The sequence below is a fragment of the Macrobrachium nipponense genome, chromosome 26 (assembly GCF_015104395.2).
Source record: "Macrobrachium nipponense isolate FS-2020 chromosome 26, ASM1510439v2, whole genome shotgun sequence".
In the NCBI taxonomy this organism is placed as follows: Eukaryota; Metazoa; Arthropoda; class Malacostraca; order Decapoda; family Palaemonidae; genus Macrobrachium; species Macrobrachium nipponense.
This window is the reverse complement of record NC_087215.1, coordinates 43,941,954-43,961,195: the sequence shown is the minus strand read 5'-3', so window position 1 is coordinate 43,961,195 and position 19,242 is coordinate 43,941,954. Positions and strand designations below refer to the sequence as shown.

General features: G+C 38.9%; 1 protein-coding gene across 1 annotated transcript in view; it reads right to left on the bottom strand.

Annotated features, from left to right (window-relative positions):
* Positions 1–19,242, bottom strand: part of LOC135200239 (heat shock 70 kDa protein 14-like) — a gene marked incomplete in the record, with an annotated part of 291,697 nt that overhangs the window by 162,349 nt on the left and 110,106 nt on the right. The window contains 1 exon segment of the mRNA XM_064228688.1: positions 17,706–17,898. Coding sequence (XP_064084758.1) covers positions 17,706–17,898 — 193 coding nt within the window.

Sequence of the window (19,242 nt, the reverse complement as noted above, 5' to 3'; positions counted from 1 at the left end):
ACTTCCCCCACTGTGTCATAGACCAAACGGAGCACTCCACACACAAAAATGTTACTCACTCCCCCGGCAAGATGGGCAAGGGCATGAAGATCGATCTATTGAGGCGCGGATTTTGCCGCACCTCCTACCCTCTATATAGCCTGGGGCAGTGCCCAGGGGCAGGGTACAAGGCTGTTGTGATTCATGGGTTTGCATGATTCATTATATATCATAAACAATATCACAACAATGTTCATAACTTGAACCGAGTGCAAATTGGAATGCTTACGTCCAGTCAGAGGGACTACCAACGACCGGACCGGCAGTTTACTACCTAACCACCTTGCTAAAGAATTCAGCGGTCGTGTCCAGGCTACACCTTAAGTAATTCCTATAGTAAAGGACCAAGGGTTTGTATATCACATAGGAGCAAAGCAATTTTAATATCATAAAATGTACAGAAAGATATTTAAAGTGATTTTGTATACAGTATGCCAATAGACTCTGTATGAAATTTACTATAAATTAATACTGAACGTAAACAATCTTTATATATTACCGCAATATGACACCCTGGCAGTGATGCTGTTTGTTTACATCTGCTCACGCAATTTTTCTTAAGTTTGCGATACCAGAAATAATTCAGCTTATCTTTAATATTTTATTAATTTTCTGTAAGCCTTTCGTGGCAGTTGATAGCTGCTGGTAGAGCTGTCGCACTTGATTGCATATGATGTTGGGATCAAGGGGCACGTTCTTTTTAGAGCAGTCCTTGATTCAGTACGCAAGTGCAGATTCCATCCAACGATTGTTTTATCTTGCACTGTCGACACTATTTGGCTGTAACAAAGTAGATTATGCTTACACTTTTTCTGATTTAACTTTCTTTTTTGATAATGTATCTCACTGTGCTCTTATTCACATTAAAATGGCAGCCACCCACGGTGAAACTTTTGCTCTCCTTCAACTTATTGAGAACTTTCACCTTCTTGCCAAGCTTCATGATGGCCTTCTTTCACTTAGGCTCTTTGCTAGAAGCCTTAAAAGGAGCGGGGCACTTTTTAGGGGTCATTTTTGCCATGATTCACACAGGTATTTGCTGATATGTAAAGCACAGCTTCGTGATTAGGTCTGTGTATATCAGTAACTTTCTACAAAGGGTGGCTGATCAAGCAAGGATGCACAATACCCAAAATTCCATTGTCGTGAAATGGGACTCAGGTTTCACCCAATCAATGCGAAGTGTACAGCCAATGAGCGCCAAGGAAAATGAATGCTGCTCCTAGATTCGCTACTTTGTAAATGACAGGCAATAGTGCATCAATTACAATTTCATCTAAGAGGGCATCACGGCATCATAAGTGTTGTTTATCTGCGGAAAGTTGGCTTGGGTAAAGCATATTTTAAGAGAAACAAATTAGTATTTTACTGAAATTTTTCTGTTTTTACTTTAACTTTTTACAGAAGTGTAATATTTGACTATTAATAAATATTTTTTCATTATAAAAATGTATTTAGACTCGAAAATATACTTAGTACATATGCATGAAAATACTGCATACCGCAGATGATAGCATACGTACCATGCTATTCCCTTGTCTTACATATTTTAGATTGCTCCGTGTACTTATATATCATCCTAAAAGACTTTATGTATGTACGTAAAATATTAAGGAATTATCTTAAAGCTAAACATTTCATAAAATGTACAGTAAGGACAGAATATCAATGTGCAATTTATGCCCAATTGACCCAATGCAGTTCCAATTTTCTATCGTTTGTGCGTGTTTTGCCTGTTTGGGACGGTGTATATCATGGACTAAGAATATTCTTTAAAATGTCCTCTGAACATTCTGCTTCTCCTAAGGCTTCTGGAAAAGAGCCTAAGCATCAAATGTCCTAACAGTCAATGACAGATGAGGAGAAAATAGAAATGACTGTTGTGTTAAGAGAGGGCAAAAGTTATGGAGAAGTAGCAGGCCATTACCATGTAACTGAAAGTCCAGTCACCTGCATTAAGAACGAGTATGAACAGGGTAAAATACTCAGGGAGGTCATTTTTGGAGAACTTGCCACCCTCTTTACTACTATCCTACCAACGAACCAGAACTTTGAAGAATTTCTTGGTCTGTATAATTTGATCACGGAAGTCACGCAGATACAGACAACGGTCAAGGCATAGGATAAGAATGAAGAAAGAGCCACAAATTTTATCAATACTGTTAGTGAACTAGTGAAGCCCTTCATGAGAATGCGCAAGTACCTCCATATGATGGAGCCTCCCGAAATACCTGACGAGGAGCCTCCTGAAGAAGGTGAAGAGGCACCCTCAGAGGAGATTAACTCCTCTATTTTGCTCTGCAGTCAATCTTCATTGTCATTCATCAGACTGCACAACTATTATCATCATCATCATCTATAATCAATATTCAATGCCACTAAGTACCCGTATGATTTAATGTTATTATTATATAATATTTAATATCATACATTATACAGTAAATATAAAAATACAGAATATTGCTGTATGTAAAAATTCACATCCGCGAATAGTGGGGACCCATGAATAATTCAATGAAAATAATAAATTTTCAGTCACAAGGACTATAAAGGGTGTGAAAAGCTGGTAAACAGAAATGGATTAACATTCCTCAAAAGATTAAAAGAGATGAATTTTGTTTTGAAGATGTCAATGCCGAGTTTTTAAGAATCTTCTGAAGCAGCAAAAAAAAAAAAAAAGTTTGCTAAACACTACGTATTAAAAAATAAAAATTTTTTAAAGTAAATTGTATTTTTCCTAACTATACAAACCGTCAGTCCTTTACAATAAGAATTACTTAAGGCAAAGCCTGGACGTGACCGCTGAACTTTCAAACATGGCAGTGTGGTAGTTATGTACCGTCCGGTCGTTGGTTATGCCAAGACCGGGGTTGAGCATTCAATTTGCTTTTGGCCCAGGCAACAGATTGAGAGGTGGCATGAGGTGGGTCGTACTATGTGTAAAGGACCTAGGTTTGTATAGTTACAAAAAATACAATTTACTTTCAAAAATTGTGATTTGTTCCTACATGGTATACAAACTGTCGGTCCTTTACAATAGAGACTCACTAATTGGTGGGAGGAATCTGAGTGAGCTTCTGAACCGACTGGAGTTCAGCCTACCTGGGCTCCTCTACCGGTCTTTAGACTAAGGGAGAGGGACCCACCACTGACCTCTGATCGGAGTTCAGGAATTGCGAGATCAGAGAGTCTTCTGGGCTTTTCCTTAAGGAGTGAAACGTAATTCGCGCTTAGGGGAAAGCGAAGAACCCTATGTCGGAGACAATACGGCAAATTATTATTATTATTATGAGAATAGTTTAACCAGACCACTAAACTGATTTTCAGCTCTCATAGGGCTGGCCCGAAGGATTTGATAAAATGTCAGGTCTAAGCCAAAGGCCAGGAACTGGGACCAAATTGGTCATGTAGTATAATACCCAATAAATTAAAATTGAGTAAAATAAAAAATTGCAGAGGCAGAGGCTTTCATACTAGAACACAAACAGGCAATAAATACATTTACTCACAATTCCATATATACTAAAAAGGTTATTAAAATTAATAAATAGTCAAGATACTCTTAAAATTTTTTTTATCTCAAATTCATTAATTGCTCTGAGATTTTTATATATATATATACTTATTTTTATATTTCATTTATTAAATCAAGAGTTTCTTAGAAACATCATAATCGGAACCACTGAAAATGTGGTTTCTCTTATTGCTTTACTTCCAAAAGTTGAGTCTCTCTGCTGGTCATACTTTGGACAATCACACAATACATGTTTGACAGTTATCAATACCTTGCACTCTGAGCACTCTGGAGCAGGGTCACGTGGGCTACTCATTAAGTGCCCATGTGTCAGACGAGTGTGGCCTGTACATAGATGTGTCAGGAATACTTGTGTCTCTTTCTCTGATATATGGAACTCCATTTCGTACCATCAGGTTTCATTTGTTTTTGTTTATTACTTTCAGGTTCTTCGTTCCATATATTTTGCCATTTATTTACAATGATTGTTTTTATATAAGCTACAGTCACTAATAGGGATGTTAACATTTGTTCTCATCATATGGACTGCTTCCTTGGCTGCTTTATCAGCTTCTTCATTTCCTTTTATTCTGACATGGGCAGGGATCCAACATATTTCAATATTTTTTCCCTTATTATATAATTTATGGAGTAAAAACTTTTTATCTGTTGCACAATATCATTTTTGTGATTATAACTTTGAATGGCTTCTATAGCGCTTCTAAAGTCGCTATAAATCACAAAATTGCTAAAGGAGTGTTTTTTTATTATTTTTATGGCCAATGTTATTGCACATAACTCTGCTGTAAATACTGAGGCATTATTGGGAAGAGGGAACTGGTATGTTTTATCCTGAGACACTGCAGCATATCCCACTCCGTATTCTGATTGGATCCATCTGTATTTATTGCATAATGTGGACCTTTTCGGCTTATGTGCTCTATTGTATGTTGTCTCTGATGTCCTGGGGTATTTTATTCATATTCCAAGGTGGAGGTAGTTTTACTATTGGAGGTAGTTGGATATTTATATTCAGTTATCTTGATATAATTGGAAAAGGTAGTGAATGATTGTTAATGAATACATCCCTTAGTTCAAATAATATTTTGGTTGGTGAATCACTTTTCATCGTTACTAACTCTCTATGGAGAGAGGCAGTTCACCACATTCTACCTGTAAAGAAGAGGTTGGTGATGATTTAAAAGCTTCTGTACATATTCTAAGGCCCTCATTATGAACTGGGTCTAACATTTTCAGTACTGCATTTGAAGCTGAACCGTATATTTCGCTTCCGTAGTCAATGATAGACAGCACTGTCTTTATATAGAAATGTAAGGGCGTGTCTATCAGCTCCCCAATTAGTGTTTGATAATTTTCTAATTAGATTCAAAGCTCTTTTACATTTTGATTTCACATATGTTATGTGGGCATTCCAGTTCAAGTGAGTATCAAATACTAATCCTAAAAATTTTGTAGTTTGGCCAATTTGTATACTTTGATTTCTGATTTTCAAATCTATTCTTCACCTTTCTTCCAGCTTTTATTTTTTATAAAATCTGACTGCTTGAGTCTTATTTATGGACAATCTAAATCCTACAGATTAGGTCCATTCATCTATTTTTATTATAGATTTGTTAATGATACGCTCTGCATGTTTAATGCGAGATGCTGAATAATATATGGCAAAATCATCTACATAAAGGTTGCTTTTATTTCTGGTGGGTAGATTTTTACTATCATTAATTGCTAAGGTAAATAGTGTGCCACTAAGGACACTTCCTTGTGGAATACCATTTTTTCAAGTGGGAATGTTCTGGACAAAGCATCATCAATTCTCACCTGAAAACTTCGATTTGTTAGAAAACTTTGGATGAACATGGGTAAATGTCCACGGATGTTGTTGTTTTGTAATGCTTTTAATATAGGATACCTCCATAAGCCTTTTCTATGTCAAAAAAGGCTGCTACAGTTATTTGTTTTTGTTGAAATCCTCTGCGTATATGGTCTTTTAGGATAGAGAGAGAATCTAATGTAGACCTGTTACACCGAGACCCAAATCGAGCGGAAGTTAACATGTTGTTTTCTCGAATCTGCCATGTTAGTTGAGCATTTACCATCTTTTCAAGTAATTTGCATAAGCAACTTGTTAGAGATATTGGTCTGTAATTATTAACATTGCTTGGATCCTTTCCAGGTTTGGGGATAGGAATTATTATAGATTTACGCCATTCATCAGGAAATAAATTCTGAGGCCATAAATTATTATAAAATTGTAATAAGTATGATTTTGCCAGAGGTACTAAGTGGTCGATCATCTCAAAGCAAATATTGTTACCTCCAGGAGCAGATTTATTGCTGTTCGAGAGCATATTCCAATTCTTCCATATTAAATTTTCTACTATAATATATATTTTCTTGTTTCAAAATTTATTGTTATTAGTTCTTCATTATTTTTCTTTGTGTGGAAGTGTTCATCTAAATTTTTATCGCTACTTACATTCGCTAAGTTTTCTCCTATTACATTACTTATTTCTTTTGGATCAAGTATTCATTTTCCATCTTTCAATATGGCATGTCTAGGTGGTTTAACATTGGAACCAATTATTTTTCTGAATTTTTCCCATATTTTTTGTATGGGAGTATTATTAGAGAGATCTGTTACATATTTCCTCTATGAAATTATTCTCCCTTGAATTACTTCCTTTTTAAATTTTGCAGATATTTTGTTGTATATAGGTTTTAATGTGTCAATTTCTAGTAATAATTTGGTTATTTTTTGTAGAGTTCCTTCTAATATTGGTAATGTTTTATTTATTTTACTGAACGTTCTATTTAAATTATCTAGTCGTCTCCCTACTGAGTGCTTTATATTAATTAATTCTGTTAGTTTATCAAACCACCATGGGACTTTGTGTTTTGTTGGATGGGGTTTTGACTTTGGTATTGCTTGATCAGCAGCCTTTTTAATGAAGTCAACAAGAATTTTGTTAGTTTCATTATGATCTTTTAAATAATCAAATGGTTGGATATTTCTTGTGTGCATTTCATATTTCTCCCTATCTGCTTTATTAATGTTATAATGAGAAACATGTTTTGCAGGATTATTATGTAATAAGGATATTAATATTGGGAAATTATCACTGGTGTGCAAGTCATCTACTATATTCCAATCTAATCTGTCAACTATTTGTTGTACAAAGAGTTAGGTCTACTGAAGAAAATGTTCAATGTTTTTCAAAAAATATGTACTAATTTTGTCATCATTTATACAGCACATGTTGCTTGACTACATTTCACTTTTACTCCCTGCTCTATTTGAGATTGTAGTTACAGTCCCATATCAGGTTGTGAGCATTAAAATCCCCTACTATCAATGTAGGTTCTCTGGCATTGCCAAACAAATCCTTAAGTTTGTTATGTTGTAATTTTTGTTAGGTTGGTTGTATATGTTATAAATTACATAATTAAAGTTTTTTATTTGTATTTTGATGCTTGATATCTGCAAGTCAGCAAAGTTTACAGGTATTCTGTCATAACATATTTGTTATGTACATATATAGCAGTACCTAAATTTCCTTCTTCTTCTCTAGATGTAGATACTAAGGTATATTTACCGTTTGTTGATATTGTTTTATTGACATGATGTAAACATAATATCATTGGTTCGTATTCTTTCAGTAAGCGTTGTAATTCTCCCAAATGTAATCTGGTCTGGAGACCATTTATGTTCCATTGTATAATATAATTATTGAAAATATTATGTTAAGTGTGTTCAAGCATTTGCATGTTTTCTAAAATTTTTATTTACGACATTTATTTGTTTTTCCTTTTAAGACATTAGGTGTCCAATGCACATACAGCCTTTTTTCCGAGTCTCTAGACTAGTGGTTTCTTTACTTCTATGTTTTATAAAATTTTGTATAGTGTTTGTTAAACTGTCTTTTGTTATGTTTCTGTTTTTGTTGCATAATCCGATGAAACATTCATTACATCTACATGTTTTTGTCTTCCTTTTTTCATTTACTCTTAGTGCACCAACTACTGCTGATGGAGTAATCTCTTCTCCCTTTACATAATCATTTTTGTCTATGGTGTTCTTTACTATTTCTTAATTGTTCTGGGTATTTCCATCCATTTCTTTTATTATTACTTTAGGAGACAAAGGTATGTTCTTATCATTTTCTGGTCAGTGCACTTTTTTTGGATCCTTGGTCTTTGCTTAAACAGATACCTCTAATAATTGTTGGCTTTTTGGTTTAGGGTGGAGTTCTCTCTAAAGGCCTCTTTTTATCTTTAGCTTCCAGCTCATTATAACTATCTTGTAATGTTTCGGTGATACGTGTTTCCATTTCCCTTAATATCTCAAATGAATATGAACATATATCTGCACAAGTTTCTTGGTTTCTTTTTATATTAGTTTCTTGTAGTTATTTTTTCTTCTGGTTTATCTATTGGGGGTTTGTTACTTACTTCCAATTTTGTTTCATTCCTTGAGCTCAATGCAGTTGAGAAAATTTGCTTCCTAGTGGGATCATCCATCCCTCTAACTCTCAACTCTAGTTTGGCTTCTCTTATTGGCATTCCTGAGCTCTCCTGAAGTAATTTTAATTCTGTATTGTATATATAATACATACACTCCTTAGAACTAGCATGGTGATTTTGGCCACAGTTTCCACATTCTGGGTCACCACACTTCCACTGCGTGATATGTTTGTCAGATGCACAATATGCACAAATCGATATATTTCTGCAATTCTTCCCTGTATGTCCATATTTACTACAGTTTTGGCACTGAAGTGGTTTTGGAACATATGGTCTCAGTTCTCTGTTTTGGCCCATGATTTTAATTTTGAAAGGCAATTCTTGGCCTTCAAATTTTATTTTTGCTATTTTTAATGTCTTTTTATTACTTTGTCTACTGGCTATACTGTATATTTCACAATCTTGCACGTTGTTGTACCTTTTTTAAGGGAATCCAGCAAAATATTTTTTTCAATTGGTACCTCATTTTTAGGTAGTACTACAGTACCCTGTACGCTGTTTATACTCTTATGTTTTCTTATCTTTACCTTTATATTATCAATGTTCTTTATAGTTAAATAATTTTCAGATTGGTTTTTTTTTTAGTGGTTTCTATTAACCACACCTGGTCTTTTATTTGTCTAAATGACATTTCTGAGGTTGGGTGCCTACTTAACAAATAATTTTCCAATCTTAATGCAGATATTTTTTTTTGTTGGTTTCCAAGGTCAAGAACCTTGACCAACTTCCACTCCCAAAGAGGGTGTCAAAGTAAGTCTACGTTTGATCAATTAATTCTATATTTACTTTTTTTTCGTGGCTTGTATAGTATTAAAGTTTCAATACCAGCCTGCTCTTCATTACCTGGGATTTCCTTAGAATAGTCCATTGCCATGCCAGAAGTCATAGGGATTTTTGTTTTGTTTTCCATATAAGATTAAATACTTCGTCCAGGATGAGATCCCTCTCACCAAGGAGGCCCAACTGAAGGAGGAACAATACTGTTACACTGTGGTAACTGGCCTAGGGCACTCGCCTGGATATACGCCATACCCACAGTGCCTTAAGGGTCGTCAGTCCCATGAGATCGGACCCAGCACTGCAGGCATGGCTTGACATAAAAATTTCCTCTCGCTCGACCACATCAGGTACTCTAGTTTTACGGGTGGAGTGGCATGCCGTCCAACCCCACCCTCCAAGTTAAAAGAGCAGTCGATTCGACTGTCCAAAACCATGCCAAGGTCGTCAACGAAAGAACGAGGAGGGAAGGGGGTAAATCTAGAGGAGGAGGAGTAAAGGAGTTAAAGGTCCCATGTTCAGTTGGATCCACAGCAGAGAGCACAGGCATAAAGGGGGCATACTCTCCCTGCAGTAGATCCCTAACCCCCCCACCTTGTCAAGTTGGGATCAGGGGGACAATAAGGCAAAAACAAGCCAATGGGTTTACTTATGTCTGGGACCCCCTATTTTCCACCTTGCAAGGGAAATGGGGAGGAATGTGCTTCTATTGATAATGAAGGAATAGAAAGGGTACTCCAAGGAGTGTCTTACCTGCAACCATGCTCGGTCCAGCACGTAATGGTCCGCGTACTCTCTGTCCAAAGGGAAAGAGTAGGATGAACAGTCACTCTGCAATCATATCTGATCATACCGTACAACGAGACTAGATGCTAACCTGTCCTGTTATAGGAGCTGGATAAGCTACACAACTTGTTGAGCAGCCACCACTGGTCCCAAGGAGAAGGTGTCCAACGACTTGTGGGCAACGTCCCGAAGGCATGAGAGGTAAAGGTAGTTTGGTGTGCCCAGACCCCCGCCTTCAAAACCTGTGAGCTCTCGGACGAAGGGCACCAGTGTCGTCGCCTGCAGAAGAGTACGCCTTCCTGATCGTCTCACAAAGCCAGAGAGATTATGCTCTTGAACACCTCTTTTCTTGGGACTCCTAGTGCTAGCAAAGAGTTGTTGACACTCAGGCCGTAGATGTCGAGTCCTCCCAAGGTAGCGCCATAGCGCTCTAACTGGACAGAGTAGCATCTTGTCTGGATCATCATCAACAAAGTCACTTAGAGAAGGGATGGAAAAGGACTTGAATCAGGTGTAAGAGACCTCAGGATTCTGAGTCTTAGCTATGAACTCCAGGAACAAATTCTAGCATCACCGATTCCTACCCTTTCGTGTGCTTTACATCAAAGGAAAATCCATGGAGTTCACCTACTCTCTTTGCCAATGCCAGGGCCAGCAAAAAGACAGTCTTTGGACTACTTCTTCCCTTTCCTTCCTCATCCTGACTGGAAATCATTCTGAAAAGGATGGGAAGAAGAAGGCTGGGTTGTTCCTCTGGCCCACTTTGAAGCAGAAGCCTTCTTAGGAGCCAAGAAAGTGCTGGTCAGACTCACAGGTCTGGCCGCAGCAGGACGCGAAGGCGCAGAGGCTTTCGCTACTGCCTGGTGGACATGCCGGTCCTTGTCCTCGTCCCGACGCTTGTCCAACGCAGTATCCACCTGCTCCCTATCAAAGAGAGGCAGAACCCAGCAACGGTCCATTAAGCATGGCCAAGACCGACTCGGAGCCGAGAGACCTGGACACTCGGGAGAGGGCGTCGTCACGCCTCTTGAGCACCAGATTTGCCCACAGGTTGGCAGTCTGGTCTGGTGGGCCACGTAGATAATTGCCCTACCCCCAAGACTGGCAGAGTCTCCTGAAAGCAGAGTCTTCCCCTGGGGTGCTGGCCCAGGAAGAAGCAGCGACTTTGGACACTGTGAAAGACCACAGGTCCAACCAGGAGACTGCTTGGAGAGCTGCTATGGTGGTAGCTTCCAATGTCGCTGCCTTCTGCTGTGAGAGTGAGACGTTCTCTGCAGTCAGGTGTTGCAGTGACAGACCCGAACCGAGGCGAACCAGGTCCAGGTCAACCTTCTTGGTCGGTAGAGGCCTATCTGATGGCATGTAGAAACGCCTCTGGCAAGGTAGAGGAGGAGGAAGGTCCGAACGGCTGGATCTAAGGGAATTCTCCTGCCCTGAGACAAGATCATTCACTTTACCCAGAATGTCGACCAAGGAAGTCCCATCAAAGCCTTGGGTTCCTTCTTGAGACCCCAAAAGGATTAGAGGCAAGAGGGACAATCTCCTGCAGAGGCTGTCGTGGCTGCTTCCCCGAGATTGTTGTGCTGACGGATCAGTGCAACGATCTCTGCATCTTGGGGGTGTCCGAAATCCTTTGGTAAAGGCCCAAGTCCTTCCAGGGGTCGGTCTTCCTGATCTGCTCCTCCGTTAGGAGGAACCAAGCCAGACCCCTTCGATCCATATGCGACGACTTTGGTGTACAATCGTTGGGGTCCTAGGACTCCAGGGAAGTAGGCTACTGTTGCTGAATCCTGTGGAGAAGTCTCCACGGGGTTCCTACCATTCACCTCGCTCCTCCCGGTGTATCCCGAGGAAGTAGAGGGAGTAGAAGAGATGGATCGGACGCCATCACTCCTCCTAGCAGCAGTAATGCCAGGTGGGGTGAGCCATGCCCCTGTACCAACCTGCGGTGGTGACAAGGGCGTGTCTAGGAGATCGCAATCGTACTGACAATGCGGACTCCGAGGAGACTGCGACTGTTCTCGTCGCTCTGCAACAGTGCTGGTCCCCTACCTGCCAAAAAAGTGCATTCCCCTCACGACACATCCCAGTGCTCTTCGGGGTCGAAGCCCCTGATAGAGAGGACTGAACAGGGGACCTCTTCTTCGTCTCCTCCATTGCTCACTCCGATGGGGGAGGTGCAACAGTCTTGGCTCCTGACAAAGAACCAGCCTTGGTCTTTGCAGGAGGGTTCGAGCCAAGGCTCAATCCCTTCTGTTGTTTCGTGCCACTGCCAGTGGATGTGCTGCCCCCTTGGAAGGCAGCACACTAAGAGGCACTCGTGAATGAGGCCCCGACATGGCTCCAGTTCCTCCAGCAGTGCCATCAGAACCCGGAGTTGGAGTACGAACTGAAGTCCAATCTTCAGAGGCTGCCAAGGCTCTGGCCTCTGAAGGCGGAGCCTCCGTTCCCTTTCCTGAAGGAGAGGGAGAGCCGACGAGAGAGCCAACTGCTTTCCTCCTGAAGGAGGAATGCAGACCCTTAGAAGTTTCGGTATGAGACTTCTTAGGGGGTGTGGAGAGACAGCCTTCTCCTTCTTAGGTTAAGCAACCCTCGGAGAAGAAGAAATGGAAGAGGAGGCAGATGAAGAAAAATCCGAAGAGGAAGACAACGACACCTTCTGCAGAAACGATACGAGGGCATTCCAGTGAACATCGGTGGCGGCAGGCTTGCGTACCGGGGCCGTGGTCTCGCTGGGGGCAGGTCCGGGACTGGGCTCAGGAGCAGGAACAGCAGCCAGTCCGGGAACTACAGCAGGGCTGGCAGGCACGGAGGGAACAAGGAAGCGGTCTGGAGTAAACTCCGCAGCAACCGGTCCCATCCTCGGTATGGCTAGCATTTCCCCTAACATCTGGCAGCATCAGGGAAGGCAGAAACCCAGGTGGCAGCATTGGGAAGGCAAAGGAAGGCAGCTGATGCCCGCCACCTATGAAAACAGAGACATTCGTCGGATGGCGAGACCATACCAGGTGCGGAGGAACCAAGTAACCGAGCTGGGTCACGGTAGAGGTGGTAGGGGTAGAGACAGAGGGGGTGGCAGCGCTAGTCAGGGTACGGTTCAGGTGAGCGAGCAGCGCTAGCACCGAAGGGGACCCGGTGATGCCCAGGGAAGCCCAAGCCTGGTCTGACCCAGGCACAACACCTGCAAGGAGAACAGTTGGGTTAATTGGAGGGGTCCATCCTTGATACAAAGGAGGACTTTCGGGACAAGGAAAGATCCCGAAGGGCATTGCTCGGGGCCACCGCTAAAGCTCCTTCCTCCCCTTTACCCCCCGACTTGTCAGAAAGGTAAGAGAGAAGCTTCCCCCAGAGGGGTAGCAGCAAACGTAGGTTGATTAAAGAGGGACAAGAACGAGGCCGAAGGGTCCAGTACAGAAGTGGAAGGAGTGAAACGCTCCCCGCCATGGCTTTTGGTCTCCTGACGTAATGCCTCCTGCCCACAAAACTTCTCCCACTGAGCAGCAGACCACGAACAACACTGTACATGTTATTACGCCATCACAATCAACTCCTCACCATGAAGCACAAACCGTATGAGGATCTACTTCGACTGAGGAGCAAATTCTGTTACACTTCTTGCTGTCTATGCCCGGGCAACGCCTGAAGGATGTAGATGGTAACAAGGACTGCAGATCGAGGGATTGCTGAAGAACTTTTTGAAAACTCAAGCCCAAAAAAAAAAAAAAAAAAAAAAAAAAAAAAAAAAATCACACCGGGAAAAAGCGAAGTCCAGCAGAATGTCGGGCAGAGAGCACAGAGGTGTGTGCTCACATGACAACGGCTGAAAGCAAATTGAATGCTCAACCCAAGTCGTGGCATTACCAATGACCGGAAGGTAGATAACTACCGCAATGCCTTGTTTAAAAGTTCAGCGGCCGCGTCCAGGTTTCGCCTTAAGTAATTCATTTTGTAAAGGACTGACGGTTTGTATGCCGTGTAGGAACAACTATGAACTGTACTAGAAACACAAGTACTTATGTCACATATATATCAGCTTGAGATGAGCAAAACATTCTTCTTTCTAAGACAGAATACAGGCTGGTTGTCATGGAGAGCTATTAGCCAATGACAGCCCTCTACTTCTGTTATATATTATCTGTAGACATTTTGATCCCAAATATTGTGCATGGCACTAAATTTGAATGTTGCCAATATCTTGTTTATCTGACTGATGACGATAAAAATTACTCAATAACCTACTTTATATAATTAGTTCATGAAAACAAAACATTTAACAATAATTTTAATTTTAATATAGTAGTATTAAAAATCCAACTATTCACATGCCTAATCTTGTTGGGTCGGCCTACTTCATCACTTGTGAATCCTGTTCCTGGACTGTCCTCTAATATACAACTGCAAACTGTGATGACCCATAGTGACAACAAAGAACAACCCTCTCCAAGATCGATATGATGAAATGTATTTTATAGTTTTACTTATCATTAAAATTCACAAGTTCACTTTACAATTATGATGATAATGTATAATTTTGAATTTTATGGAACGTTTTTGTTGAAAATATAATGTTAGTGAACATATGGTCTTAACTGTCCAACTATTTTACTATTAATGATATTGATATCTCATTAAATTAACAGTGCATTAACCCTTAATGGATGGATTAATTAATCAATTTGCAGCAACCCAGGCAGGATAAACTTTGAGGTTAGCCAATTTAAAAAAAAAATCAATGCAATTGCACATGGTGTAAGAAAAAAAATTATAAAAAATTTCCCCTATCTTCCATGAGAAGTTGAAAATTACTCTTTACACCATTTATGGAGCCTCTTTTACAAGACAATCATGAATTTTACATAGTATACATGACTTTTATAAAAAAAGAAATTTATTTTATTTTGTAAAATTATAATTATAACTCACACTATCAAAATAGATAAGAAATAAAATTAATAACAAATTCTGAGCATATTTGTAAATTTTTATGTAAATTTACAGAGAACAAAGATGCAATAACTTTTTTTGGGATTTATATATGTTTTTTTTTCTAATACTTCTTTACACTTTTCTTTGCAAAATTACATTTATAACTGACATACTATCATAAAAGATAAGAACTAAAACCAACAGCAACCCCTTGGTATATTTATGAGCAAATTTACAAAAAGACGTCTTGTGAGACAGACAAGCACTACATCCTCCCTTGAAGTCAAGATCCTAACTAACTCTTTCATGAGTCGCCCAGTGGATTTTAGCCATCGTAAAAGTTGCCATTAGTAAATTTACTGGCTATAAAAGTAATGGCACCTCTTTCCCGACTGATTCCCCCAAATTGATGGAGCTCAATATTGTTACTCACCATGACTGAATCTGCTGTCCACCCAAAACTTGTTATTGCTACTCATGTGAGAAAGTTTGTCCATTAACCCTTAATGGATGGATAGCTTCTCAGGAGTAGTAATAACAGGTTTGGGGCGGTGGACGGATTGATCCTGTAGATAAGCAATATTAAGCCCCATTAATTTGGAAAGAATCGGGCAGGAAAGAGGTGCCAATACTTCTATAGCCCATAAATTCACTAATGGCTACTTTTACACTGGCTAAAATCAGAACTAGGCAGCTCATGCAAGCTTAGTAGTGATTTTGACTTCGAGGACTAATGTACTTTGTCTCCCTCATATGACATCTTTTTTAATTTTGCAAAGAAATGTGCAAAAAAATATTGGAACAAACATGTGCAAATAAAAAAGTTACTGAGCCTTCGTTCTCGGTAAATTTACATAAATATTCTTCAACAAATATGCTAAGAAATTGTTACTGATTTTACTTCTTATCTGTATTGATGTTGTGTGAGCTGTCATTATTATTTTGCAATAAAATAAAATAACTTATTAGAAAAAACATGTAAGTTAGTAAAATCTATGATCATCTAGTAAAAAGAGGCCCCACAGGGGATTGTAAATAGTCATTTTCAACTTCTTTTGGAAGGTAGGGAAATTTTTTATAATTATTTTCTTTCACCATGTGCACTAGCATATCTTCCTCTTTCCATTGAAGTGTTTTTTTCGTGAATTGGCTAACTTCAAAGTTTACCCGGCCTGAGGAGCTGTATGTTGATTTTTTTACCTGTCCACTAAGAGTTAAGGGTCAATGTAAATACATGTAATAATAAACTACTTTATATACTCGCATATCATGCGACTTTTGAAGACCTAATTTTGGAGCTAATTTTAAGGGGGTCGCATCATACATGAGATATAAAATTTGAGTATGTAACAATCACATATTAGTATCGTAAGATCAAATACAAACATAATGGATATGCATCTTTTCCATAAGGCTTTTAAAAAATTATGCTTTACTTCATTACATCCAATAATATTATATGTATTTTCATACACAAATATAGCAAGCAATGTTTTGGTTTGGAAATCAGCTGAAGGCGATTGTGAGGTAAGTTTTGTTTTGCTGTATTGAACTCAAATCAGAGCGACTTTCCTGCTTCTAGTTACCACAAATGAATCTAAAGATACTCTATTTATATGGGACAAGGTTATTTTACGTTATACAAAGCATTTCAAGTTGAAATATCACTTAAAACATATCATTTGTGAACAAAATTTAGTTATTTTTTTTTTTAGTAGATGGTGCTGAGGGCATGTTTATTGCATAAAAAAATCAAGATTGTTTTCGATATTTTCACTTGATTTCATCAGAATACTACGAGCTTTACATATTCAACTTTTATTGGAGTGAACACAGTAAAATGTGTCTTTTCATGCCAAATAGTTTTGATTAAAACACATTTCTCTTAAATTTTGTTTACAGTCAAGTTTGATGGGGCTATACCAAAGTTTCCATGTTGCCTCTGCACAATAATAGTCGTTGGCAGATAAAAATTCTTTCCTCAGCTTCGGCTACAACTAGCAGCTTAAATTTAGCAGTATACACACTTGTCGATCTTTTCTCAATAACGAATGAGGATAGTAAAGTAAAAACAGTGATCCCCTGTATTTGCAGGGAATGCATACCAGACTCCCCTGCGAATGGTTAGAATCCGCGAATAGTCGGAGCCCCTATAAAAATGCTGAAGACAGCCTATTTTGTTAGTTAAAACTTAAAGAAAAACCCACAAAAAATTTTTATACTTGGTTTTTCAAGTTTTTTCACAAAAAGTTCATTTTATGACAAAATTGATTAAGAAAAAACAAGAATTTGTGAATATTTCCCATAGAAAAATACCACGAATTGGCAAATAATGAGGGGAAATGTTCCAGAGAAATCTGTGAATGTGTGAGTCCGCGACTGAGAACGCGAATACGGGGGTCCACTGTATATCAGTCCTATTCTATTTAATGTCATTTGTAACAATTACTGTAATTTTTTACAATCACACGATGGTTGGAATGCAAGCAAACCACTGTAGTTATTGAATTCAGTTGTTCATAGCAAATCAGCTGTTTCTGGCCATATGCTTTTACACAATAAGTGTAACATTACTGACCATACTTTTAGTTTTCTCTTTTTAACTTGACTAGAAGATGGGATAGAGGGAGAAAAAGGGGTTAGCCTTACATGAAAATAGGATAGATAAAGAGAAGGAAAGATGGTTAGCCTATTGAAGTTTGGTCTCAAAAATTAAACTCACATGTTACTCGAGATACATGATCAATTCATTGTTTTAGGGTGAAAATTTGGGGGTTGCATGATATGAGAGATTGTGTGTTACGCAAGTATACATATATGGTATAATGAATAAACTAGTACTATAATGAAAAAACATGAAAAAGGAAAATATAAGTTTTTGCTGCAATAATGATGTTTGATTATGTTTCTGACCACACAGTTCTGGAATCTGAAAAATTCCAAAAACCAAAACACATCTGGCCCTGAGGATTACAGATAAAGGACTGTATAAAGTCCTGCTTAGATATGAGCAGTGCAGACTTGCTGCCAATGAAAAGATGTTCCAAGATAATGAAGTACAGCAGCAATTTGATTTATTACATGTAAAGAACTTCATAAAAAAAAAACTTAGATTACTTACATGTTACTCTTATTGTCATCCAATAATCCATAGGCAAGCACTGCTGCAACAGGCTGAGTAACTACAGACAAAACTGTAAATGAGGCCATCTTGGCTGCAGCCTTTACAGATGCAATGGTTCCTTCACTACTCCAGGCAGGAATACTTATCACTAGAGGCAACTCTGGTTCGCTAGTGTGTGAACTGGCTATTTCTGAAATATAATGTGTATAGCATTAATAATATAAATCCAAAATACAACACCAATGTTTTCATCATAATCCATCAATTAAATATGGAATTTTTATAATAAAATGAAGTTTTATTGCATACTTACCGAACAATTATACCGCCGTAGGTTCCCTACAATGGCAGACAATAGATTTAAAGCTGCAGCAGCGCTGCCATCGCAGATGTAGGTGACGTCATCTCCCTCCACTCAAGGGAGGTGCAGGTACAACTGTTCAAGTAACAACAATTTGTTCTGCCCAGCCATCCACATTTGGGGAGGGGGAGGGCTTTAATTAATAATTGTTTGGTATGTATGCAATAAAATTTCATTTTATCATAAAAATTCCATTTTTATTGCAGTGTCTTACCAAACAATTATACAGCCGATTACTCATTGCAAGAATGGGAGGATCTGTGGCTGTATGCTTAATTCAAAAATATCATAGAATTCTTGAAAACAGACAAAAGAGCACTGCTAGTGCTTGTTGTACCTTACCTTGTAAGAGAGCTACTGTAAGAGAATACTGCCTCTGGTTGGTGCTCATCTTATGAAGTAGAGGGTTTGGTGTATGACCAATGAGCACCTCTACTTTGAGTGGAATATCTTTGTAGTCATAGTAGTTCGACGCTGACTTAGCGAAGATAAAAACAAAATATTGGCCCTTGCCCTGGGCTAAGACCAGAAACAACAACCACAAAAGACAAACAGTAACTGTCACCTACACCAAATTAAAATCCCCCTTTTACCCACAATACTAAACTAAATGAACTGGTGAGTACTCCAGTACCTAGTAACCCCTGGCTTCCCTTGAACCCGTCAACCTTGATAAAAGGCAAAAAAAAAAATAACAGAGGGAGACCAACCCCCAATGCTGTTTCTCCCAACACCATGCCAGCTACCAAAAAGTGAACCAAGGGATTTACAATCTTCAAACACGGTTTTGATTTCCTTCAAATAATGTACCACAAAGATGGATTTGGACCTCCAAAAGGTATTTTGAATGATAGCGGATAGCGATAGATTGCAATGAAAAGCAAGGGAAGTCGCTACTGCTCGAACTTTATGGGCTTTCACTCTCAGTAGTGGGAAAGCTTTTACTCTCAGTAGTGGGAAATCCACATCATTCATTTGAGAATGTGCTTCTACAATTAACTCTCTCAGAGAGGACATAGCATTTTTTGAGAGAGGCCAAGAGGGATTCTTAACAGAACACCACAAGCGAGGTGACTGACCTCTAATCTTCTCTGTTCTGCGAAGGTAACACCTTCATGCCCACAAAGGACATAAAAGTCTTTCTTTCTCTTCCTGGCCTAGTAAATCTGTTAA